At 45.6% G+C, this 27837-nt stretch overlaps 1 protein-coding gene across 1 annotated transcript; it reads right to left on the reverse strand.

The window, feature by feature from the left end:
• Positions 1 to 667: 667 nt before the first annotated feature.
• Positions 668 to 26824, reverse strand: FAM83C (family with sequence similarity 83 member C). Its single transcript, XM_074843395.1, has 4 exons — positions 26140 to 26824; positions 18799 to 18966; positions 14246 to 14370; positions 668 to 1750 (listed from the first exon to the last, which is right to left on the reverse strand). The coding sequence occupies exons 1-4, from the start codon at positions 26692 to 26694 to the stop codon at positions 808 to 810; spliced, it is 1791 nt and encodes a 596-aa protein (XP_074699496.1). The 5' UTR covers positions 26695 to 26824; the 3' UTR covers positions 668 to 807.
• Positions 26825 to 27837: the final 1013 nt, after the last annotated feature.

Below are 27837 nucleotides of genomic sequence, written 5' to 3' on the forward strand. Positions count from 1 at the left end.
AGCTTTGCGCTGGCACCGTCTGTGTACAACAGCACGCGGCTGTACACCTGTGTGCAGGCACACCGCCCGGGATCCAGCTGCCACCCCAGTGCCTCAGCGTGCCACTCGTGTCCAGGGGCCACCCATGTCCAGGTGCCACGTGTTCAGATATGACCTTCGCGCCGACAGCACCCGCGTGGTGATCCCACCCCTGTGCAGACACCGCTTACGTGCCAATGTCAACCACAGGCAGATGCCAACCAGGTGCCCAGACACGCCACCCGTATCCCCTCCTGGCAGGGCACAGCTCAGCACAGAGGGGCCCTGGCCACGCCCAGGGAGCTCACCTCCCCACGAGGGACCCAACACAGCTCTTTCCAGCAAAACAGCTCCTTTATTTTTAACATTACCCTGCCTTTGACCATTTAATTTTCAGCACATGCACACAGGGAGAGGAATTGCACAGTACAAAGAGAACCTGGGTTCACCCTGAAGACCTCAGCAGCCAGTTTCCAGCTGTAGCCGTGGTTTTGCTGTATGTTCGGGGGGGAATGGTTCCTTCCCAAATGGGTAAAAAGAACATAGAAGTGTGGATTGTGTTTATGTCATTTTCTCTCTCCTGTCATGATCTTGTAATTGAAAATTTGAACAGTACTTGCTAATCTCATCTGAATCAATTATCTGCATATATTAGAAACAGCACAGACACCTTTTAATAGGAACAAGATTAATTTGCCACCCATATTTTGATTTCAAGTCCCAGATATGATGATTGGTGGGGAAAAGCAACCACTTGAAAATAAGACCAAAGGACACTTCGAGGCCCGGTCAGAGTTCAAACCGACTGTGTATATGTTTAGATTTTAACTTGTTGTACTTGGTGATCAGATCCAGCTTACTGTGCCCGAGAGTCATTCTCTTCTCAGCCCCGTATGCGCTGTTCTTTTCCATCAGCATGTCCTCAGGGAGTTTGTCATAGCAAGGAACTACAGGCTTTTTATCTCGTTTTAGCTGGTTGTATGGGGACAGCAGGTCCAATTTTCCTTGTCCAGGACTCCGTCTTTTTTCCATCCCATCAAAAGTGTTGTCATTTTCTGCTGTCGGTTCCCTGGAGGTAGCAGCAGGCCCTATCTGCTTCATGCTTGTCCCATTGCTACTGGCACCCTCAGAAAGGGACTGCAATGTCTGCTCCTGCTGTCTTAGTGGGGAGCAGTGGCTGCTGTTAGCCTTACTGTCCCCTTGATAACTAGGTTTATTGGAGCTCAGGGCAGGGGAAGGCTCTGGCTGCAAGAATGTCCTTGCTGTCATAAGATTTGATTTGTGATACAAGGCTGGGGTGGGTTTATTTGGAGGACTGTTCGCTGAGTCCGGTGGCTCTCCTGGCTGCTTAGGGCAAGTGGGCTTCAGAGATATGTCTTCCTTCCCCTTATTACCAGAATCAGAGCTTGAATCTTGCTTTTCCTGGTGTACGTTGCAGCTGGAGTTTTTCAGAAAGGGAGACACTTTTACGCTTCTGATGCTTAGATTGGAAAGGCTGCTGGAGGGGCTCAAGGTTTCAGCATCGTTCACCTGTGGGGGTTTTAAAAGGGAGTTGGCAGCTGTAGAGGTATTCTGAGAAGAGGAGCTCGGTCCAGGATCTGGCACACAGAAGCTGGTCACTGCTCTGGACTCTGCATACAGGTACCGAAATTCCTTTTCAAACTCCGCAACAATTTGACCACGGAAGTGGGTCACCAGGCTGGTGTGGACTTGGCTGCAAAGCCAGGTGAAACTGCAAAAAAAAGCAAAAAAAAGGCAAAAAAAGCACATGTAACTTTAGTTCACGGAGTGCCAAGACACCTAGCATTGATTTTAACATTTGAGTGATGTATTGCTACCCAATTTATGTCATTAAAACTTTCTCTGAAGTATGCAAGTCTGAGATTACTAGTAGAGATGAACGTACTCATTACATAATTACAGAACAACCCTAAAACGGTCATTTAATTTCAGCTCAGTGACATAGCAAACTGTATGAAGATATAAACAATGAACAAGAAATATCAGCTGGTTTTCTTCAGCCTTATGAAGGATGTAGAGCAGCAATTGGTCCCTGCCTAAAAAGCATAGCAGCATGTTTTCAGGCCTTTTCTTCTCCAGCTTCCTCTTGCCAGCGTGCTCTGCCCACAAGCAAGGAACCATTGTTTCCCGTTCCCTGTTAGGTCCGTGTGATGGAGAGGAGGAGCTCACCCTCTGTGGGCAGGCTTGTCAGTCCCTGCAGGGCAGGTACCGTGGTGTGCGTGGTTCCTATTAAGCAGGCAGGGGCAAGCAGAGCTCCGACTGCCTGGAGATGGTGTGGTTATGGGACAGTGAGAGACGAAGCACGGGGCACTGAAGGGCTCTTTCTGCCCAACTTGTATTGCAGACTTTCTAGCTCAGCATTGGCTAGCACAGTCCACTGCAACCACACCTTCCACAGAGGGCGAGGAGACTGTTTGGGGGCATCTCAAGGCATGCCTGCTCTCCTGCTCTCTTCCCTTGCCTTGGCAGGAGCTACCTTCTCATGTCTTTAACATCTGCAACATGGGATGGACTTGAAGGAGCCGCTTAGACAGACAGGAGGGTGAGGAATGGAGATCTTGGGCACTGCCTTGAGGAGCAGAGGTCTCCAGAGCCCCACAGGAATACCTCAGGACAGGAAGGGTGATGATGTTTTCCATAAGTATTGCTGTGAGATTGCCCAGCCTCTATCTTTTCCTTGCCATCCAGTTAAGAGATGCATGGTGTTAGAAGTTCACAAGTATATTGCTCAGCAAGTCCAGTCCCTGCTTGTGCAGTACTTTGTCTTGAGATCTTTTACGGGAGGATGTTATGTTCCACCTTAAAACAAATTAGGTTTTGCCCCAGCTGGGGAAGAACTTTCACTGATTGCCACTCTGCATATTTTCCTTATCTGTTTAACCCTACCTGTTGTTTGTGTCAAAACTATAACTTAATTAGCTCCCCCCCATATATCTACAGATAGTGGCCACATTTCTCCTCCTAATCTTCATTTTCCTAGATTAAACAGGGAAGCTCCTTTTACAGAGTTGGCTCCCCAGGCTCCTGGTCATCCTAGTCATCAGCTGCTTCTTTTATTCTTCCTATAGTCAATCCACATTAGCAGACTAATTGTGCTAAATAAAAGAGAACCTACAGCTTAGGGCTGTACTAGCAGCTGCTAAAGCAAGATACTGGCTTTTCAAGAGCAGGATGAAATCACAGAAACTACAGGACAGCAATTGTAATGGGAGATTCCAATTATTCTCAAGCAAATGTAATTTCAGGACAAGATACTGGCACTATGCTTTGGGACCTCATCAGTGTTTACTTCACAAGACAGCTCTTTGGGAACTTTTATCAGGAAAAACAGCTCTTGGCTTGTTCCTGAGCAGTATGCAGTTGTTATGGTTCACAATGTTGTTCTGAAGAAAGTAGTATACTTACACTCAGCATACACACGCCCCAAAGAGCAACATCAAATGAAAAGATCAATACTATTCTGCTTAATATCAAACCAGGTAAATTAAGTAAGAATGAAGAAGTAGTAAAAGAATGAAAGACCTTTGCAAGTGGCATGAAGACTGTTCAGAAATACCATATCAGAGGCTCAAAGTAAATGCATACAATTTCACAGAGAGACATGAGAAAGAGAACCAGAAAATAGCTGGGATGGCTAAGGGACAGAAGAGAAGCTATTAAGACCAGAAAGCTCATCTTTCAAAGAGGTTGGGTCACTCATTGCAAAAGGCATAAGAAATAATATTCAGAGCTCTGTGGGGCCAGCACATGGTCCCTGTGTAATAGGAGCGCTCAGATAATTCCTCTGCATCAGTGCTTATTGTACAGGAGCTTGGGATGATCCCTGCCCTGAACCCACCTTTATATAAAGCATAAGGGAGGATCAGTCTCATGTTGAAATCTCTGTAGAAGAGATTAGAAAACATATCAACAAAGCAGATAGTAACAAACTGGCAGGACCAGGTAATGTTAATTCACGAGTGCCAAAGGAATGCAAGGATGAAATAGCTCAACAACTAACCAGGATGTGTTATCTCTCACTTGAAAGTGCCTTGGTTATCAGAAGAGTGGAAGGTAGCTAATATGCTATAATTTTTTTAATGTTCCAGACCATTAATTCTCATAACTGCACAACACAAATTAGTAGAGACTCTTCTAAAGAATACAATTAATGGCCATATAGGTAAATATGATATAATAGGAAAGACAGCTTTTGCAAAGGGAAGTTATCTCTCACAAAGCTGTGAGAGTTCTTTGAAGAAATCCAAGAGTCCAGACAGGAGATTTTGGGTAGCCTGTATCGACACTTTCAGAGGCATCTATCCCAGGGGCACTGCCTGGCTCCCAGGAGTGCTGGTGTTCCCATCCACGTTCCTTACAGCTATTACCCTTCCACACAGGAGTGCTGCATCTGCACTGCACAGTGCTCAGACGTACCCCAACTCAGGACCTACTCCTGAGGACACTCACACATACGCTTGTGTTCACTTCAACTCCTCAAAACCACAAATGTGCTCAGAGGGCTGCGCACCCTCTCCTCTGGAGGGGCAGGCTTGCATCCCTCACACTGCCCACGTTGTCCCAGGAACTGTGAGAGGCCCCTGGGCAGCCGGGTGGAGGATGATGCCTGCCATCCCTTCACCCAGCCTGGCACTGCTGTTGCCAGCAGACCTGGAAACAGGCTGTGTGAATGGTCACGTTTGCCTCCTCGTTCTGGCTAGGAGGTCTCACGTCTCAGACTCTAATGGTCTAGCAGGAACATCACAACAGCTACCCATCAAGGCCTCTAGTAGGAAGTGAACAACAGGTTTTGCTCAGGTTTTCCTTCCTTCCCCAGACTTCCACCTTCTGCCTTCTCGCAGCACCCTCTGACCCCAGTACTGCCTCCTTAGGGAAACGCACGAGAGGTTTCCACAATAGGATGATGTGGCCTTGGCAACCGTGGCTATTCCCATCACTACAAACTGACAAAGGTCCATGAACGGCACGGAGGAAATAGCCAGGAAGTGATCATTCTTGGTCTTTTCTGGTATAAAAATCACAGAATCACCGAATCCTTCGGGTTGGAAAAGCCCCTCGGGATCATCGAGTCCAACCCTCAGCCCGACTCTACAAAGTTCTCCCCTACCCCACATCCCCCCACAGCTCATCCAAACGGCCCTTAAACACCCCCAGGGAGGGGGACTCCACCCCCTCCCTGGGCAGCCTGTTCCATGCAGCACTGAATGAAGTTAACAGGTTACAAATTCCATACAGACAAGAAGAGGGACTTCCTTGCACAACACAACACACAGGCGAGCTGGGCAGCTGCTCACCTCAGGCCACTGCGGACGCTGGAAGCTCACCCAAGTTTCTAAAAGCGGTAGGACTTTCCTGCCATTATTTTTTCCGTAACAAACTGCTGCACGCAGAGATCCCGCACCCAGTTCTGAATCACCCTGGGGCACAAATTCCAGGAGTAGCTGTAGGCTCGGAGCCCTGCCCTGCTTGCAGCCCCCGCGGGGGCAGCCCCTGCAGCTCAGCCTTTGGCCAGGAGATGGAGCCGCAGCACCCCCGCACAGGACTGGCAGTTCTTACACTCGGCTTCTCCGCTTCCCCTATTTCCAACTGAGGAGATACCAATTTGCAGCAGAATGTTTTTTGCTTCTTTCAGTAGTTTCTCTTACTCATTTTTATTGCTTTTCTGTCACTTTGGCTCAAAGCCTTTCTTTTCTTTCCGTATGCCAATACAAACCTCTGTGTACCATTTTTGTCCATTGCTAAATGTAGATATTACTAGACCTTTAACTTCAAGTGACATTTTCTTTGATAAGATGTCAATAATCTGACTTTATTATAGTAAGCTCTTTAAGCTTGCTTCCAATGCACTTGAAATCATTTCCACGCCTCATTTTTCATCTTCATCTTGATTACAAACAGTGCAATGTATTCAGTTAGTTTGGGCATCCCATCTCAGTTCTCTCTTATCTCTTATTCATCCTTACAGCAGCATGCCTTGTCTCTGTCTTCTGGATTCATTTTTTATTTATACACCTGAGGACTTCTTCCTCTCTGCTTTGGTGTGCTCTGCAACATTATATATAACTTTTCTTCTGGCAATGCTCACTTTATTGCTACACTTATCAGCCTGGGGTTTCCTTGCTGATACACTACGCTTTCCATTCCTTATGCATTCACTTTCTGCTTAATTATAATTTCTTTCTTGAGGTAACTGTTCATCGAGTTAGATCTGGAACTTTCTCTTAAAAGCTCTTTCCTCCTCCTTGGGACATGGATACCTGAGAGTATGAGCACTTTTCTTTTAAAGAAATTCCACGCCTCCTCCAGCTTCAAACCCATGTAGCTTTACCTGTCCATTACCAAATACTTATGTAGTTATTTTTTCTTCTGTACTGAGGCCAGGTGCAGAGCTTTTGTAACCCTCTCAACTTTCTTCTCTCATTTTTCAGTTGTGTCAGCTTCAACCCCAAGTCTTGAGTTTCTTTCACTACAATATAGCAATCAATGAGCTCCTTCCTCTCTGTGCCAGTGGCGGGACACATACTGATACTTTGGCCACCTTCCATTTTGAGCTGAGAAATTTAATCTCCTCTAAGGCAACTCAAACAGCCACGTAACACCTTTTCAGGCTGACAATACCACCTCTTCTCTCTAGTCCTAGCCTGGCAAATGTTTACTCTAGTTTTCCTGTTCAAGATCCTGTTTATCTCTAGCCTCATTTGCCCTTAGGCTCATCTGCTGCATTAGTAAATGCCTTGATATCCTTCACTCTGTTAACGTATGTTAAATAAGTGCTCAAAGAAACATACTATTTCTTTTGGTGCCCAGAATAATACTAAATAACTAGATATATCATGATATTTAGGATTTTAGATTATTGCTTTTCCTAGATATCTCCATAAACCCTGTTTTCTCCTTGTCTTCATTTAGAGGAAATATAAAGATGGAAAACACAGGGAAATACTTAATCAGTAAACACATAAGAGTTGAGGGGTCTAAAATAATTTGCCTACAGATGTTTAAGATAAGAGCAGTGAGCCTGGTTCCCATGTTTAGAAAACTCTCCAAAACCACATCTGATTCATAGCAATAGACAGTAATAAATCAGAATGAGTTCAGCTTGCCAAGAGTATTTTGGAAAATAAGAAGGGCTTTTGCAAAACTATCAAGGAAAATGTCAGCATAGAGAACAACAGTATCAACATATGGAGTTCAAGAAGAAAAGGTCAGTTCATATACTGCATGCGTGTAATACTGCATATAGGACTCACAGAAGAGAGAATCTGATGACTAGAGACTAAAAATGGATTTCACGCATAATTTGAGCATGCATTTGAGGAGAAAAGAGTCTCTTCTTACAGCTGAGAATTCAAAGACACTCACTGAATACCTGAATAGTCAAGGATAGAGGAGGACAATACCCCTCTGCAAGAGAGGATGCAGAGAGACTAGACATCTGTCAACACAGAAGGATGTGCTGAAACTCTAAAGGGATCTAGCATCTTGGCTCTGGTGCTATCTACTATCTTCACGAGCAGCCTAAATAACAGAAGACTGTACACTCATTAAATTCACAAATCATATCTAATGGACCAATGGAGAGGACTGCACAGAGTTTGATAAAGGTTCTGAAAAAAATGGATACAATGGATACAGTGGAAAATACTAAAAGAAAATACATTCCAGGCAGTCACAATCAGGTGCACAAATACAGGCTGGAGAATGAGGAGGCAGCAGCTCTTGGGATTAGAGTATGTCTTAAGGAAAACACACATCTGTAGTGTCACAGTGTTGGGAAAAAAAACCCAAACATCCTGGGGGTGTATGAACTATATTCTGGCCTACAAGATGTGTAATCCTTTCACTCGACTTGAATCCTCTGAGGAACAGGAGATGCTGAGTCTGGAAAAAGAGACAACTGACGGTCAGCGTGGTAACTGTCCCCAGGTTGTACAAACCAAGCTATACGGAAGGTGTCCGTGGGAGACAGCCAGCACACAGATGTAGTCCTCAGGCAGGATGACATCAAAGAACGAAGAGTGAGGTGCTCGCTGGGATGAAAGATAGGAGAGACATTTGGAGCACTACAGAGAAGCCACTGGTCAATGTCTGTATAGGTCCCATTAACATAAAAAGAGACAGGAGGAGTCTCAGGGGTAGAATAAAAGCACCTAAGTAGGAAGCTAAAAAAGATCACGATTTTATCGGTAGCCTTATAAAATGCTCCCTCTTTCATGCTTAGACTGGGGCAGAGAAGTAAAAGAGCATTTCAGGACATGGTTATGGAAATTATGTTTGCGGAAACGATGGTAGAATCATAAGAAAATGGAAAATTGTAGGAACATAGTAGCTCTATAAAGAAAGCTGGATTCCATCTTAACCTAAATGAAACCTGGCCGCTGCACAATCTATTGCAGTATAGGGAGGCTTTAAATGAGAATCTGGAGCAAAGCTGTGATGTGTAGAAGGCCACGCAGTTTGAGATTGCCCACTTTACCTTCGGAATAAAAGCAAGAAAACTGTATTCTGATATAAGGGCAGGATGGAAGTCATTGACACTTAGATAAGAAATTAGAATTGATTCTAAACTGTGTTTAGAAAAGTACATGGTGGTGAAAAAACAGATCAGATCGAAAGAAACAGACTGATGTTGTGAAATACCTGAGCTGAAAATGATGACTCTGACACAGGAAGCAGCTCAGAAACTTACTGGGTAGAAGAAAATCAAGGAAGAGTATAACAACAAGGGCAGGAATTATACATAAAGGACACATAGAGGATATATTGCTGGGACAGTGGCACAATACATTAAAAAAAAAAGTCAACTAAGGTAAATGATATATCAACAAATTCCTGTTGGATTAAAATTCCACTCCTAAATAGGAAAAACATTGTATTAGGGCTATACTGTAAACTTTCTGAGCAGAGTGCTGAGGGTAAATATGACATCCCAAGGAAGTGCTGAGAGGCTAAGAATGCAGAAAGAAAAGGAATAAAGGGAGATTCAATTATAGCCACGTTGAATGGAGGCCATTAGTAAGAGAGTTGCAGAAACTGCATTTTAGACACTATAAATGACTGCTTTTTGGAGAAACTAACCAGAAAACCAACAAAAGGAGAAATAACATTACTAGTTCAGAAAGTTTCTTTGGAAAGGCCACTCGGCAAAAAAATAACCATGACGTACCCATATAAAATATTCTTTCAGGACCGAAATAATCCACAACAGTAATAGTTAACTTAAAAGAGACACTGAGGAATGCTATTAAAAAGAAATTTAAAAGAGTAGCCAAAAAGGTTAAATGCTTGAGGCAGCATGAAGATTGTTTAAAGATGCTATATTAGAGTCTCAGAGAAAATATACCTATCAAAATAAAGACATTTTAAAACATCCAAAAAGTCACCATAGTTAAAAGGTGCTTTAAAGGAAAATATTAAAGTAAACAGCCTTCAAAAACTGGAAGTCAGCAATTTTCCAATTATTAACCAGTGAATAACCTATCATTTAAAATTGAACATAGTAGCAGAGGACTGGAAAGTAGTAAATGTGAAGCTTTTAAAGAGCTCCTGGAAAACTCCAAACCAGCCAGTCTTATTTCCATACTGAACAAACTGGTAGAAGCAAATAGAGAGTAAAATGATTAGATGCATAAATAACTATAATCATAATGCTGAAGACTCAGCATATTTTTGTGAAGGAAGCCATGCCTCAAAAGCCTTTTGCAGTTCTTTGAAGGAGGCAGCAAGCACACAGATGCATATGATCTGCTTGATGTTAGATACTTGAATTTTCAAAGCGATTTTGACAGGGTCATTAAGCAAGGACTCTTAGAAAAATTAAGTGATCATGGAGTACAAAGAAAGGTCTTCCCGAGCAGTAACAGTTGATTAAAGATGGGATGCAAATGCTAGCAATAGTTTTAATTTACCCACTGGAATCCCACAAGTTTTGTGCTGGGATTGCTGCTGTGCAACATACTCAGAAAATGGTAGAAACAGTCCATGTCAGAGCTCATGAGAAAATTATGGTGGGTGGTCAAAAGAAAACTGGATAATCAGAAGCTGGAAGAGGATCTTATGGTATGGGGTGAATAAGTGACAAAATGATAGACAAAATTAAACATCAACAAATTCCAACTGTTGCAAAAGCCCTGACGGTCTCTGTATATTGATGAGTTCTCAGATACTAACACTTAGGAAACAGGTCAGGGGTCCCATGGACAGTTCAGAAAAATGATCACTTAGCACTGGTCAAAAAGGAAAACAGCAGACTAGGAACTGCCACGCAGGAAAAGAGGAAAAGACAGAAGTTGCCATTATACTACAATACCAAAGTGGGGGTTATCCTGACCACTTCACGCAGTTCTGGTCAATTCGTCCCACAAAAGACAGACATTCCGATTAAAGGCCTGAAAGTTCTCCTGCACGAGAAATGACTGAAGAGCCGAGGATACTTCAGCTGGAGAGAGATGATTCATATGAGGGATTATAATGGAGGAGGACAAAATCATGGATGCAGTCAAGAAAATTAATAGGAAACTGATTTACTGTGCCCAGGTTATGGGAATTGGGGGGCATCAAATATAATTATCTAGCAGTAGGTCTAACGTAAATACAATGGATCACTTCTTCACACAAAACATAAATTAAACTGCATAACCTATTGCCAGAGGGTATTGTGGAGGCTAACCACGGTGGGAAAAAGTCTCCTATGGCAAACTGAACATAAAGAAGCACATATAACACATAACCCTGGAGGTTCTGAATCCTCTGATCCTTGCACACAAGATTGTTGAACTGTAAAACCTGCCACTGTATCATCCTGTATCTTCCCTGTATCATCCCAAGACACCCCTGGATCCATGCTGAATCGTTGGCTTTACTCAGTAACTATCCTCATCCTTTGAACCTAGCTTTCCCATCTGCAAGGAGAGTAACCTAAATACCTACTATACTAGGTCCAGTACCAGGCTGCAGTATACCCAGTAGCAGACTTCCTGCTTTTCTCCTGTGGAAGTGTTTCTGACCACTGTTGAACAAATTCCACAAGAAGAGACTGTTTCTTTTAGGCCAGAACATCATGTGCTTACTGGGACAGCAGAGAATTAGATATAAGACCCTATTCAACTGAATAATTATCTTCCAGAACTCAAGAAGTTTCAGCTATACAGAGATCTATAGAAAGAGAGCACATCACAGACCCAAATCCCTGTCCCAGATCAGCAGAGGGAGGAAGTGACCCAGAGAACTGAATCCATGTTTTCAGCAATACCCTGACTCTGGGCCACAGGGAAGTAAGATGCTCCTCCAGCTGTGGAGTTCAATCCAGCTGACACATGCTCAATTTTAGTCATTCATAAATGAGTGGTCTCAGTTATCTAATCCCCACCCCCTGCAGTCAGTGGAGATGGATAGATGTTTCCAGTGATTCACTCCATTGTTCCTAGAGACATGTCTTGGGATGCTCAGAATGCTGCCAGACACTGCTCTCCATATTGTTTACATAGAAACTCTACAAAACCAGTTTCAACTGGGTACTTGTATTTTTTACTGCCAGAGTTTGATAAGGTGAGACCTCCACACTTGGAGATGATGAAGTCAGAAGCAGAGGAGAAGGTGCAGCTTGGAGCTACAGCACTGATGAGGACACTGGTAGACTGAGGGTCCAGCACGTGCTGGGTGGGAGACGGAAAAGAGAGAGAAAGGGAGAGGGAGAGGGATGTTCAAGGAGACCTGGTGGAAGGAGAATAAAGTATTGCCAGGGCACCAAATTCACAGAAATATCAGAACAATCTGTCCTGGGGAGCTGTACTGTTTGTGAAGGGTAATATGATGTGCAACAGTGTGAAAATACTGTGGGAAAGATCTGTAGGTGGAAAACTCAGGTCTAAAAATAAAAATACAGTACAAGAACAGTACCCCTGCCCCTCTGATCAGAACAGTGATGGTGATCAGACAATGTTCACTGAGATTACAGAGGCTGCAAAATTAGAACAGGTAGTAATAGTGGGAGAGTTCATCCACTCATATACATACTAGGTTAATGCTTACTGGGATGAGCTGTGGATTTATTGGAAGCAATAAATGATTACTTGCCAGAATTAACTAGTCTAAATTGTTTGACCCACAAGAAAAGATGTTATTCAGGATGTGGTCTGGAATGATGCATAAGACTCAGTTCCAGAGGTAGAAGTGTAAGAGCCCATTTGTAATAATGCTCACAACACAATTTAACCCTGTAGTGGGAGAGAGCAATCTAAATAAATGCAGCATGTGGATATTAAATTTCAAGAAAGGTAACTATGTAAAAATGCAGCAATTAGTCAAAAAGAGCTGAAAAGCAGCTGTCCAAAACACCCAAGATGACTACAGCTTGTAGGTTGTTCAGAAATGCTGTTCTGGCAGTTAAGAAATGGTGGGCCCATTTGAGACCTATGGGTCAGAAGGGGCATTCAGTGATGACAAGACCACAGCAGAGAACCTCAATGAATTTTTTGCACCCATTGCTAATGGTGGTGACACTAGATGTGTTTCACTTCTGTGTTCCAGGGCCACTGCAAAGGCTGCTTTGCTGAGGACTGGGAGGTTTCCAATATGATCCCATCTACAGAGAGGGCTCTGGGCGTAATCTGGAGGCCCACATACCACTGGAGCTGACCCCCACCCTGGGACGTGGCAGACTGTGCTGTGAAGAACAAGATTATTGATGGCACGGCCTCTGGGAAAAAGGTCAACAGGACCAAAGGCAAGCCCTGCCTCACAGACCTGCTGGAGTTTGGTGAGGGAGCCAGTGAGCACAAGGATAAAGGGACCACTCAAACTACATATTTTTAGGTTTTCAAACAGCCTTTGACAAGGTTCTACACCAAAGCCTTTTAAGAAACTAAGTGGCCATGGGCATGGAGAGGTCTTGTTATGGACCAAGAGCTGGTGAAAGCACAGGATGCAAAGGGTAGGGCTTAATGGTCATTTTTCAGCGTGGGTAAGAGTCAGCAGTGAGGCCCCAGAGACTGGGGATGGGACTGGTTTTCATCCTGTTGGTGACCTCAGGCATGGAGGGGCACAGTGAAATCCCCAGGTTTGCAGAGGATCCTCAGTTCCTGCGGGTGGTTGTATACCTCACTGAAGGTGAGGAAATCCAGAAGAACTTCACAGAACTGAGCAAACAGACAAATATGTGGCAGATGAACTTCAGCATACGAAAATGTGGTGTACCCATAGGAAAAAAATTATCTGTATCAGGTCTGTGTGATGTTGAGCCTGGAACAGCTCAGAAAGGAGCTCAGAATCGTCGTCAGCAGTTCTCTGAAATCATCAGCTCAGTGTGCAATGGCAGCTAAAAAATTCAATGAATGTTGGCCACTGTCAGCAAGGGTGATAATCACACAGCATGGAGCATCATTTTGACCCTCTAGAACACCTTGGTGCAGACATGTCTTGGGGGCTGCGTGCAGTTCTGGTCCCTGCATCTCACAAAGGACATAGTGAGGTTACAGAGGGTGCGGAGAAAGATAATTAAAATGACTGAGGGATGAAGCAGCTGCCATATGAGGAGAGACTGAAAAGGCCAAGATCATCACTTTAGATAAGAAAAGGGCAGGGAGGGTGGATAAGATGAAGGCTTGGAAAATAGTGAAAGCAATGACTTAGCTGAATTTAGGACAGCTATTTTACCAATCTGCAGCAGTAGAGCTAGGGGCACTTCATGAAATTAGTAGGAGATTGGTTGAGAACAATGAGTTAGGGCAAAGTCACGGACAATAGGTAAAGAACAGGTACTGAGAATAAGTAGGGTTGTATGCAACGATTGTGCATGCTGGGGGATGGACCATGGACAGAAGTTTGTGCTGCTCTCCCCAAACAGCATCACCTGGAGACAGAATCTAGGCTAGGGGGAGCATCAGCTGACCTGGTAGAACATTTTTTACATTTTTAAGAAATGAAGTGATACTCATAGACAGATGTGTCCAGGAGGTGTCAATGTTGGCGGACAAGCAGTTAATGCTATCTGAAAGCTAAACAGCAAGGTAAGAGCAAGAGGATGGAGTAGAAGGTGGTAAAGCATCAAAATGAAACCTGAGCTTTATAAGAGGAAATGAAGAGGAAAACCAGTGTATCATCATGGAGGAAAAAACAAACAAAAAAAAGAGCTACATTATTCAGTATTTTGGCAATGAATATTTCTGTGTCACTAGTCTTTGTCACAGTAGTTGCTACTTTTTCTTACCTGTATGTACCAGCAAGAACTTGGTCACAATCAATCAGGATAAACTTCTCCAGAACCTGTCCTGCAAATTTCTTGCCTGCTTTGCTGTAGTATGTGTCTCCACTCAAACACCTTACGCGCATGTTCTGAAACCAAAGAAAGCAGAGTTGGTAAGGGGACAAGTATTGAACTAAACTGAAATGTTCCCTTATGCATCCCTGATGGACTCCCTCAAGCAGGATCTCTGCTCCCAGAGGCAGAACGCAGCAAGGCATTATGTATTTCTTGGCTTCTACGTACCAAATATTTTGTCACACAGTATGCTTCTATAAGATAAAAATACCTATTAACAAGTTGCACTTAGGTACAACTACTGGTTTGAAAAAAATTTGAAGAATCCTATGAGCCTACAGATCATTTCTGAAGTATGTACGACTATACAATTTTTTCCAGATTACTGATAATATTCAACTAACCACACTAGCTGATGGCTCTGCATTTAAACTAAATTTTGACCCATAACAAATAGCTGGTTTCTAATCAATTGAATATGCTGTTCTATTTTTATACAGTGACAGGCTTCTTAAAACCAAAATATCGCTCAGGAGAAAAGACTTACAGAAAGGTATATCTATATTTTAAGAATTGCCTTTTATCAGTATATTTTAAAATTATATTAAAATTTTCAGCTGCTGTACTCTAGTGAAACAGACCTGATCCTCACCTGTTTTAAAGACTGCAAAGAACTTCAGCCTGTAAAACCGTACAAAATAGGAAATAAGGCCCTCAGTATTTATCGGGAGCCTTTTTAATAATATGAGGGTTTTGCCCATAATAAAAATTATTTGCACCTCAGTTAAGGAAGCAGAAGAGGACAACAGTCACTGGAAACAGTTACTGGCATGGTCTGTATGATAGATACAGTGCCAAACAAAACATCTCGTTTGCAAATAGACATCCCTAAGGCTGCACCTGTGCTGGCCTGCCAGATCATCCCTTGGTGCCCCTCCAGACCAGCTCCCCGGCCACCAGCAGTGGCTTTAGCACACCAGGAGTTGTCACAAACTGTCACCACCTGCATTTGGCCTGTCAGATCCCTTTGTGGGCAGCTCATACCTGCCTAGCACCAGCCCCACAAAAGATGGAGACCCACGGCAGTTGGCATGGGCTGCACGCGCTGCCGGGGCCGCTTTGCCCCTTGGCAGAGGTGGGTGCTGCCCGTGGCCAGTGGGTGCTCCTGGTGTGGGTGGCAGCCACCCCTCCGCCACGCAGCACGGTTCAGTCTGGTCAGACACAGCAGTTTGTAACAGCCAGTGCTGCAGACAAACGACAAGCACGAGCAGTTGTGATTTGCCTACAGATGCTCTCCGCAGGGTGCAGACCCCTGCCCCTGCCACCCCTGCAGGAGCTGCTCCTGGGCATCGCTGCACCCCCTTCTCCCCCTCCTCCTCCTGGGCAGGTTGAGCACTCGTGGGCTCCCCAGGCCGCCCGTACGCAGCCTGGGACCGGCTCGCCCAGTCTCTGGCCTCACGTGGGGTTCACGGCAGGGAAGTTGTGCCTCGGGGGTGAGGAGCAGGAGGCAGTCACCCTGCGGCGGGTGACTCCACTCCTGACAGTTTTCCTCTTCCGCCAGAGTCCCTGCGGACAGGAGGTGGACTTCCCGGAAACATCTGCTGGGGAGCTCATGGCAGCAGGGCGGGAAAGGCTTGGCTCTCACGTCGCACTGAGGAAGTCTGCCCACCTACCCAAGGAGCACCACTGCCTTCAGGGCTTCAGAACAACAGCAAATCTCCTCCAGCCCGGGGAGCATCTGACCCAAAGGTCTATGTCTACAGTGGGCAATAGCAGCTGGAGAAGAGCAGGAAGAAGGCAATCATTTATGATGCTGCCCCCTAATAGTGCTGCTGACTCTGTTTTCTGCTCAGGGGATTTCCTTGGGGTTTGTCTTAGTGGGAAGCCCCCCTTGACCTCTTCTCCAAGTATTTGTCCAGTCTTCTCTTGAGTTCATGGAAACTTTTAGCAGGGACAGAGCTAAAGCTTCACAGTCTTTGCATTGCAGCTCTCACTTGTTGCCTTCTTGTGCCCAGAACATGTCCTCATCTCTCACCTATGAGAGGGGAGAAACTTCTTCCCCGTAAGGACACTTATGCACTGGAACAAGTTACCTAGAGATGTTGTGCAGTCTCCATGCTTGGAGATTTTCATGACTAGACTAGGTAGGGCCCTCAACAACTATGTCTGACCTCACAGGTGACGCTGCTTTGAGCAGGAGGTTGGCCTTGATGACTTCTTGAGGTCCCTGCTAACTTGCATTAACCCGTGATACTCTGAAATGCCACCGCAAGTTGATGATATAGTGCAAGATACGTTGGATGCTTGGGGAGGTGTTCACCTAATCCTCTTGCCAATCAACACAGGGATTTTTTTCTTCCAGTGCTGAGGTTTTAGTAATACTAGTTCTCACCGGGAGGAGCTTCCTCTCCCTGCCCCCAGGGAAGTTAAAACCACCTCAAGTAAGGGATATCCCATAGATTTGTCACCACGGTATTTCTTCATTCCCTCTATCCTTTCCAAGACTGGGTGAGTTTCTGATATCTGGCTCATTTTTTCCATCCTCTTCTTGGCAATCCAGGCCCTGAATTGTCCAAACAAGATGAGAATCCTGCAGTCTTGCACAAAAGCAAGACTGCCAGGTACCACTCTCATTCAATTTAGACAGTAATTTTAGGTTCAGCAGACAGTCATTTGAAAAAAATCTAACAGTTAAGTCCTCTGCTGTGACCGCTGCCAATGCTCGATGCACCACTACAGGATTTGCTGATGTTCAGCACCAGGATTTGACAGCCCTGGGCTCACACAATGTTCTTAGAAGTAAGGAGCTGGAGGGGCAATTGCCCCAAATTCCCCATTAAGCCCCAAATTGTCAGCAATTATTCCAAACGGAGATTGAGCATCACATCCTGTTGCAACTCAGAGCCAGGAATAAAATATGTACACTCATTCCACTTAGATGTGAATATCAAGCGTGTATGTTAATGTCCTGCTTGAGATGCATCAGCTTTAAGAGGTGCTTCACATTGAGACCTGCCGATGAGTCACTGAATGGGGGAGGCAAGTGTTAATTAGCCATTCAAGTACAAGACATGACGTCAGGCCTAACAAAGAAATGCAGACGTCACCATGGATGTAAACTCATTCTAATTTTAATTAAAAACGATAGCCAGGCTCTTGGATAAGAAGCAAATAAAATAAATTTTGGAGAAATGGAATTTATCTGGATCCACCAGGTGACTTCAGTGATGCAGTTGTTTATGAAAGCAAACACGCTCCAGCATGAAGCAGTTTTCCCTAACGGGTGCTGTCTCAAGAGGAGGCAGGATGAAATGGGTCTGGCTTGCGAGAAGCAAGAAAGGACAGAGCATCACCAACATGGGGGAAGAAGGAAGCCTCTCTAAATTAACCTTTTCGCAGAGAGGTGAAAAACTAGGGGAAATTAAGACATTTGTAACTGCATCTATTATGGATGCTGTAAAACATTATTTTTGCATTTTCCCTAGCCTGTTTTTTAGTTAAGACTGGTTTTGAGGGAACTGGATAACTTCCAAGCATTCCCCACTGAGATGAAGGGAAAACCTATGAAATTAGTGGCTGGAAGAAGATCAGTCCTCCAGGGAATCCAGTAAAGGAGCACAGCCAGGACTGCTGGCCTTGCAGGACTAACAAATGACAACAAAAAACCAACTTCCATTGATAGGTGGTAGCCAGAAAGGCTATATGGGGAGCAGCAAGATTCTGGGATGCAATTCTGAGTCTGCAAGCTCCCAAGAGAGCTTGTCGCACTGACACATTAATTTTTATTCTTTACCTGCTCTGGGCATCACACACCATTGCTGATGGGCACCCCACTGAGTGGCGAATCAGGCTCTTCACAAATCCCTCATGAACCCACAACTGAATTGCAAAGCCTAAAAGCAGATCTTAACATGAGATTTTTAACATGTGGTTTTACATTGAGGCAGCACAGCTAGGAGGAAATGGTGGGTTTTGCATCAGGACATCTGAGGGGACCCACTGCTTCCCTTCCCCACGCAGCTACTGCACTACAGCAGCTCTGGCCAGAACTAAACTGAGCTCAGGGATCTGAATTACGAGCAATTTAAGTATCACAATTCTATGTCCTAGAGCAAGGGCTGAGAGGGGACAAGGAAAGGAGATGATACAGGTCCACATGAACATAAGTTTTCTGGTCTAACTCCGCCTATCTGCACCAGCCCAGCAAAGTGTTCAGTAATGCACTGCATCTTATTGGCCTTGACTTTACACTTCTTGTGTGTAAAACTGAAATGAGGACCACAAAACATCAAGATATGGGCCTAGGAGGCTCCTCCACTTCTTCCCCTGTGCTTCCAGGCAGATCTTGATCTCCCAGATCAAACAGTCATGGTCTCTTAGCCTGGGACAGTGGGAGAAGTGGTAAGTCCTAGGGACCAGGCACATGGAACAGAACAAAAGGTACATGGTTTTTACCAATTCCAAGACTGTTTATCATGTCCAGTGTGTGACTGAAAACTTACTGGGAAGTTGTCCTGAGTAAGAGCCATTTTATTGCACATTTCCACAAAATGCTTCAAGTACTTTTCATCCAGGATCAGGTAAACGGGGACGTGCCGTCTGCTTGAGGCCTCCAGCAGGTCACACAGTATTTCCATGTCTGTAAACAGATCCATCACAATTGCTATCACCTAGCCAGGAGAAAAGAAGGGAGCGGGGGGGGGGAAAACCAAGAGACTGTTGAAATCTCGTGCCCAAGTGGACTGTGCTTTAAACTATGAATTAAGCATTCAAACCTCCTGAGTTACTGTCTGTGGCCACATGAGTGGAGATTGCTTCTGGACCTTTGTATTTAACAGCCCTTACCCCTCCATGGCAGATAAAATCACTTTTAATAACTATGAAGACATTCCCCATCCAGCTACTGTCTCATCTGTCATTTACAGAAAGAAACAGCTGAAAGGGTAATGCATATGCACAAACTCTGAATATCATTGATGAGACAAGTATGTATTGCCTTAAGCAAATTGCCAGAAATATAGTATATAAATGGATGAGCTGAGACTGACCAAAATCATTATTCAATCAGCATGAGTGATTCCATAGATGACTAGCATATTAATATAAAGAAATATCGTTTTTCACAGGAAGGACACACTGCCAGGTAAGGGATAAGGCATCTCAATCGAGTATGTACATGTCCTTGTTCCAAGATTACATCCTAGGGGTGACTAGACAAAATCATAGAATAACGTGTAGGAAGGATCCCTTCCCTTTCCCTGCTGGCAGCACTCCTGCTAACGCAGCCCAGGATGCCAGCGATAGTTATGAAACCTAACAGTAGGAAGAAGGAATAACATTATTTTAAAAAAAAAGAAAAATCAAGAAAATCTATCTCAATAAACTGAAGACTTGCAAGATAAGGTCTCCAAGGGAGGGGTTTTAAAAAGGAAAAGAATTTTAAGGAGAATTGCCAGTTCTTTAAAGAATGAAACTGAAGAAGGCCATGGCAACCCATCGCACTGTAGAAATGGAATTGGAGGCAGCAGACCATCTTGGCTAAAGGAATTCTCCAAAAACTGGGAGGAAAATACAGAAAATGGAAGGTAGGTCATGACAAGTACCTACTACAACTGAGGTGACCCAGAATTAGAAAATTCAAAATACAGTATGACCTGCAACCAGAACAATGGATCAAGGGAAGTCAACCATAAATAGATTAGGATGGAGAAGCTGTTCTACTGTTCCTCACAGAGTGAGGCTGCCAGCAGACAACATCAAGGCAGCCATTATTTGGATCAGGAAGGGACTGCTGGGATCCATCTGCTGGCCATCACCATTAGTGACAGGAATCAGGGGGACATCTTGGAGAAGGAAGGAACAGGCAAGAGAGCACTTGCTGAGCTTGATGATTTGTCAGGCCTGATGCACTTCATTTGAAGATGCTTGCAGATCAATCTAGTGACTTAGACCTTGAACCCTTAACAGTTAACACTGAGAACTCACGGAGGATGGCAACACACTGGGGGACTGAAAAAGGCAAAGTGGTGAAGGATTTACCGACAGCCCAGCTTCATTTCAAAAGCTGAAAAAATAATGGAACTACTGACCAGGTACTTCTGTCTCAGTCTTTACCATATCTTAGCCATAAATAAGTAACTGTTTGGGACTTTTAAGTTCTGTGCATAACTCTGATTTTGAGTTTCTGCACTTAGTAGAGGATGCCCAAATAAAGATGACCCAAAAAGCACTGAGTTTTGGAGTGAAGCTTCAATGGCCTACTTCACCCTTGCTACTCAGTTTTCATGCTCTGTGCTACACCTTGCACATGAGATGCATGACAGAGTTTGCTCTGCTGCTCATCCTGCACCCTGTGAGGAGGCAGGAATCATGTTTTCAAACACCTCCTCTGCCTGTGTTAGAGCAAGGCCATGAATGTAATTCTCCACAGTCCACATCACCCTGCGGAGCAGACCATGTAGGGTGAGCTTTCCTCTGCTGCTTCTGTTCAGCCGCTCCTCTTTAAACAGAGTTAAATGCAGAGGACAGCAGTGAGGTTGACTTTTACATGTGCAGTGGTTCAAGCTTCAAACAGGAACAAGCTGAATCACACAGATCTGACCTGGAATAGCTTCAGAAAAGAGTAGAGGAGCTCCATGGATCACTGTCCTTGGATGTGGGGACAGGCTCATGTCTGCTCCAGACTGACACGCTGGCCCCAGATCACTCACTACCCAGTAACTCTTCTGCTCTGTTTTCATTAATAAACTGCCTCTTTCCAGGCTCATACTCATGGCCTAGGTGCTGCGTGGAGGCCGCTGCCATGGGCAGAGTGGGGCCCCATTGGCCTCCCCATGCTCCCCTGCCCAGTCTTTTGCTTGGCAAGCTGGCTCCTCTCAGTCCCGCTCCGCCCGCAGGGAGAGACCCTCTGCACCAGAGCCATGGCAGAGGAGGGCAGCGATGCCATGAGGTTGTTTCCTGCTGTCTCGGGGATTTATCCCTTTTGCAGATGGACAAAATTTCTTGTCTCTGATTTGTCTCCAAAGGCCATCTCTGTGGTGATGCCTTACACACTGTCATTGGTCCTCAACATCTTGCAGAAGACCCCAGGCCTGGCCCACCAGAGCAGGGTTTGGGGAAGAACCTTCCTGGAGGCTGGTGTGATCCCAGGCATCCACATGGGATGCAAGGCAGCTGTCATCAAGAGCTAAAAATCATTCCTACTGTCCAGGCCAAAACCACATCTCCACCCTCTCACCCTGGCCCTGGGAGATAAGGCTTCAGAGCCTGACACCAAAGGGCACCTTTTTTGTAGCCCTTGTCGGGCTTTGGCAAACTCTCCTCCCCTCCTGAAATGCGCCCATCTGGCACAGACAGCAGAGTCAGCCCTGGAAGAGCTCTGAAAACAGTGAGAAGCATCTTCAACTTCTCAAATTAATGTTGCTGCTGGACTATCAGCATTAGGTACCGCTGAGACCCACCCAAAAAAGCAGGACTTCACCATGTCATTCCACATCAGCCTTCAGCCAAAGACCAAAGGCAATTTAGCCAAATGACTTTGATGGGCCACCCATCCTCTAATGATGAAGCACCAAGAAAAAACTATAGCCCAAACCTTGTGTAAGGCTTCAGGCAAGTCCCTCTCAGCCACACTTGCCTCATGATATCCCAGCTCATCTCAAGTTTAGGTCTGATGCAGGCTTGGCCCTGGAGACAATCTAAACTTGGCTTGGGAAGTCAATATGATGGAGTCAAGAGAGACCGATGCTCCTTCATCCCCAGACCCCACGTGCTCAGAGGCACTGCTTGTGCCTAGTGTGCACGGAAGGTCCACACCATCTCGCTTTTCTCTACCAGTGCTCACAGGCTCTGGCAGAGTCCAGGGCTGTTGCTTGCCCAAAAAGGGCACTGCCAGTCTGCAGCGCCCGCTGTGAGAGGGATGGGGCTGAGCAGGCAGGAGCAGAGCTGCGCAGGGCAGCGTGTGGCACAGAGTCACCCGTGGCACCCCGTGCCCTGGGCTGGATGCAGCTGGCTGCCAGGCAGACCTGCATCTCCTGGCAGCCTCGTGGCAGGGCTCTGGCGTCGGCGCGGGAGCGAGCGCCCCAGGCAGTGGGACACCAGCTTGTGCAACCTGGGTGGAGCCCGGTGTGATAGTCAGACTCATGTTTTCCAAAGCGGGTCTTCGCTTGGCATCAGGAGGTGGAACAGGCTATAGACCGATTCATGGCCTCCTCACAGGCAATGCCTTCACAGGAGGGATTTGGGTAGAGCTTCTCCTGGTGGTGCTGGCAGGCACCCACAGCTGATCTTGGGCAAGAAGCCTGGTAGCCCCATGTGCACTGCAGTCTGCAGAAAGGAGCGTTGCCATGGGGAAAGAGGGGAGGTTGTGCCCTGCCACAGCCTCGTGTGGTGGAGATCCAGGCACCCGTGGTGGGGCAGCTCATTCTAAGCACGGGTGCCACAGGACAACCGTAAGGGCCACTCAGGTCACCATATCCTCTCGGTAAACAAAGCAGACAGCTCTCATAATAACATCAGCTCAACCCCAAAGCCAAGAGGTTTTGGGGGAAGACCCTGGAAGCCTTCCCCTTGAAGCCTCCTAAGGACGTGTTGTCACAAAAGTGAGGTCTAAAGCCTCAAAGATAATTTCCAGCAGCTCTATAAAGCAGTGGAAGTCAGAGACCTAAGTACCGTCTGCAGTTCAGGCTCCCAACAACTCGTGTCTCACATTTAAAAGCCTTGGGCGATTAAGTCAATCTGTCCTTGCAAACTTAAGCAATGTATGTCCAGTGCCTCCAGCCCCTCGGTTTCAGTGGTGGGAGCTGCAAGGCTGGGGCTGGCTCAGAGCATCCCTGTTCCTCACCATGCTGATCACAGCCTCCAAGCCCATGGCACAGCCTTGTCGGATCAGGACATTGTAAAGACACGGCTGCCCCACAGGCTCTAGAAAATTCACACCTTGTCACTGTAGGGTTAAATCATGACATTTCTAAATCCACTTCTGGAAACTCGCAATTCAGCAATTACTGCAGTCATCACTTCGGGAATTACAGCACTTACCAGCACCCCACCGGGGTTGCCATCTGTCTGGTTTCTAACCAGCACAGCTGGTTTTACTGGTATTTGCCAATAGCAGTGTGGTTTTGGTCATTACTGTAGTGTTGCCATTTGAAGAGATACACTGCTTCTCTGCGGGACCATCAGGGACCCTTCTACCATCACACCTAAACGCAGATGCACAGCCAGTGTCAGAGTTGTACAAGAGAGGCAAAAGGAGAAGCATGGACAGTTCAAAATAGATTGGAGCTCATCCAACAAAAATAAAATTGTAATAGTATTATCAAATGAAGGCTAAGGTGTGGCTGCGCTGCATCTTCTTACGTCTGCAAAGAGAAAAGCTCAAATCTGAAAATACATCTTCAAAGACAGCTGGTTAAATACGGCAAAGTAGAAAGACAAACCGCACCAGCAAAAGGTACCAATAAAACAAGTGTCTTTTTTGCTGATTTGTCAGTACAAATATGCTGTTGCAAAATATGTCAGCTGATGTTGTTCTGTATGACTGTACAGGAGAAAACAGCAAACAACATTTCAAGACACACGCCTTCCTGTCTACAGGACCCAGGAAAAGCATTCAGGGATCTCAACATCTTTCCCACATCCCACTAGCACTGTGTCCCCCTTCTATGTTAGCTGTAAGCCCACAGGAGGAAAAACACTCTAAAGGAGGGATATATGACAAGGGCTTAAAGTCTAGTGGAGGCAACATCTGAAATGCAGAAACAGCAGTTGAAAAGCAAAAAAGCAAGTGGTTCTCCACGCCGTTGCTACTGGAACTTCAAGCAAAAGATATTTGTACCTCTGGTTGCTGTTTTGTCATTAAAAGACATACAGGTAACATCCTTTTGGATGGTCTGATGAGCAAAATGACTCAGTAACTACTTAAAGATGCGTAACTGGGGTTGTGAATGAGAACTGCCGTCAATCATAGAGTTAATCATGGGAAGCACTGGTCAGAGCTGCTAACCTAGAAGCCAGTAGAACACCAGTAATAAACCAGCAAGATGGTTGAAAACTCATTCTCACATTTCACACAACAATTAAAAACACTGTGTGAAGATCCCTAGCTTGAACATAAAGGGCTGAAGATTGTCAGTGCTTTTTCAAGCCAAGCAAAAAAAGTAAAAAGCTCAAAAAGTACAATAAAGCACCCACTGCCTGGGCAACCTCCCTGCAGCAATAAAGAAGTTCCTGTGAACTGAGAAAGCAGCAAGATGTTTGTCGTGTGGTTTAAAGGATCATAGTATCATCAGAGATCCGGGACACGTGCTAAGTGACAGGGGACATTTCTTGGTAGTCATTTACTTTGTGCATTCTGCCATGACTGTGTCTGAATCCACATTGCTGAAAAGGACTCAGTAAGTGTCACAGGACTTTTCAGATCATTTAAGATATCATAAATCAGCTGCCTGCAAGGACAAACAAAGCTTTTTGTCACTAACTTCCTGGACAAAACTTCCCGTATTTGCCTACAAAGGTGCAACAGAAGTTCAGGCATTAAGCAATGGCTGCTTACAACTGAGCAGTAGCTTACGTGGCAAAACGGTCTTCTTTTGGACAAAAGAAAAAAAGATCCTCATTTACCTCATATCATGCCCAAGTTTCAATGATACGTGGTTCTTTGATGATGTTATGATGCTGCACAGCAATGTGAGCTGCTGCATGGCCCCAGTTTCATCTGCTGGGGACAACATAACTTTGCTCAACTGTGCAGACAGTGACAGAAAATAACACTTCCGCTCAGACTGCCTTGTCTCTTGTGCTCTTGACACAGCTGAAGTCCAGGCTTAACAATGCTTTACCTCCCTCTTTCTGCACTAGGCAGTAATGAATTTAAGGAGTGACTGTAAAGTTAAATAAAAAACTACTGGAGTGATAAGAGAAATTGTCTAGAAGCTGACTGGTTAAAAGTGAACTTTGCACTAAAAGTTTACTCAATATCACCACACTATTGAAACAGAGTACTATAAAAGAAAATTAGCATAGAACAGATGAAAAGAATCATAAAGAGGACAAAGACAATAAAAGCTGAAAATATGTCTGAGATACAACTGTCCAAGCTGCTGCTTTAGTACACAGTCAGTGGCAAAGTAAAAAGAAACAAGGAGCATAATCTAGTGAGTAAATTCAGGCCAGGATTGTGCTTGGTAGGCAAGTATTGTAGTCATCCAGTTTTTATTACATCCAAGGGTTGGCAATCTCTACCAAGCAAAAACTATGTGACCGGGGCAAAATGGGCTGATTTCACTCATCCTCAAAGAGGCACAGACATCAAGTCTAGAAGATATGATGATGTATTCTAACCTACTTCAATACCACAGGCAGGGATTTTCAGTCCCACAAGTTTACTCAGGTCCCACGTTCTCCCACAGCAACTCACCGGTGGTACCCTCTTGTCCTGCTTAACATGATGTCCAGGGGTTGAGAAAAGCCCTGGCTGTGCAGACTCCCTGGCAGAGGGCAGCAGGGCTGGCCGGTGCACGATTGCCAGCTGAGGAGAGCTGGGCGTTAACGCTGCACGCCCTGCCACTCACTCGCTCCAGGCTTTGGTACTGCGCTCTGCACACCCACAAACACCGACACACAGTGCCTTAAAGGGCACTGCCTGTGTGACATGAAGTCCCAGGCAGAAAGAAATTACAGGAAAGGAAAGGAGCAGGAACAGTTACAGATCTGCTAGAGAAAAAGCAATCATATGCCAGACATCTAGAGAGCAGCAACAGCTGTCCAGTTGTGGGACCAGCCACCAGGACTGAGGTGCTGTGGCACAAGACCCCACTCTAGGGACACAGCTCTATACATACCGTCCGTGCCCGGCTGATCAGAGACCGTAGCAAATCCTTAATGCTGTTAGCTTTGTTTCTTTGGAAAATCACAGTGGCTTGAGTCAGGCCAGACACCGTGAGGAGCGGCATCCCTGGCCACCCCAGCTCCAGCTCTGGAGGGTGCACATCAGACATGAGCGGGAAGTAGGTGCCAGACGTTAGCTCAGAGTTGACGGAGGACCTGTCTCCAGTGTCCGCATCGCCAGGGTCAGCCTCTTTGTCTTTCATTGCATTGGGATCTGGAAAGCTTTGGTTTCTCTGATGGCTCATATATTCCATGTCCAGGGTGGACAGAAAAGGCAGCTCCCGTTCCTCAGTGATGGCGCTCAGGTAGCCGCGTTCCCCCTGCTCAAGAAAGGCGTCTATAGCAAGCCTGGCTGTTTCACTGTGCTGAAGCACCAGTGGCGTGGGCTCCCTCCACCACGGCTTCTTCAGCTGCTCTAGGCGGCTCTTCAGTGGCCCAGACACAGCTTGCTGGCCCCCATAGCTGCGGTGGAACTGGGGTCTCACCTCTACTGCTAGGTAGTTAAACATGACCAGAGCTGTTGATGCTCAGAAGTGCCTCTCCAGCTGGATTAGTCCTCTGCCCGACTCCAGGTCTTCTCTGGCCCTCTTGCACTCCTGAGCCCCTCCCAACAGGTTCCTTCAGGACTCGGCATGAGCTCCACTCCTCTGCTTGGGAGTTAATCACCAGGTACAGCCTCCCATTCTGGGGGAGGAGCTGGCTTTCCCCAGCTCCCTCACTTAGCTTCCTCAGACACACACCTGATACCTGGTGCTTAGAGTATCCCTTTTGCAAGGGGAGGAAGATCAGCTCTTCAAGCTGCTCCTTCCCCTTCCTTTAACTGATTCATGTACTGCCCTCCCCTTCCCTACCGAGAGGTCCCCACCCTTGGCCAAGCAGGCTCTAACCTGTTTTGTCCCTCATTGTGCTCACAGTGGAAATGCAGATGCTGAAACTTGTTCCTGCTTGAAATTTGTTCCAAATCAAACATGCTTCTCAGTGTCAGTTATAATGAAATACAAATATCCCAAGTGGGTAATCAGACTCGGCCAAGAAACTTATTCATCCCTGAATGATAGCTAATGCTCCTCCTTAGCATTTCCTAGGAGCCCTGGCTCTGCTAGGCTGGCACCCAGCAGAGAAGCCAAAACACCATCTTTTTGATATCACAGGATCACAGTGTTTGTACGAAGTACAGCAGGAATCTCAGCACAGCTCATGTCATGAGACTACACGTCATGCTACAAGAGCAATAGCTCATGTGGTCTTTTAGCATCTCACTGGAAATCCTTCAAGAAAGGGACATTCAAATTTAGGAGTCTGGTGCTCTGTGAATGACAATACTGTCCACATGCTGTGTATTTTGGGATTAGTTAACTCCAGTATCCCAAAAGCATCATGGCACTATTTTTTGAGAAACAATACAGGCGGACATTAATATGCGATCTAAAACGCCGTGTTGGGAACACACCACCCAGAACACAATGCAGTACATGAAAAATTGTGCACAGGAGGCACACAGGAGACGCCAGACTGCAACACAGACCTCCCCCACCCCATTCAGCTCCCTTACCCTGGAGCTACTAAACTCTGCGGAGGCTAACCAGAGAATGAAGAACTGGCTGGATAGTTGATCTAATCAGCTAGCCTTTTATCTACAAGTTACAAACCCC

Source organism: Strix aluco, chromosome 17, assembly GCF_031877795.1.
Source record: "Strix aluco isolate bStrAlu1 chromosome 17, bStrAlu1.hap1, whole genome shotgun sequence".
In the NCBI taxonomy this organism is placed as follows: Eukaryota; Metazoa; Chordata; class Aves; order Strigiformes; family Strigidae; genus Strix; species Strix aluco.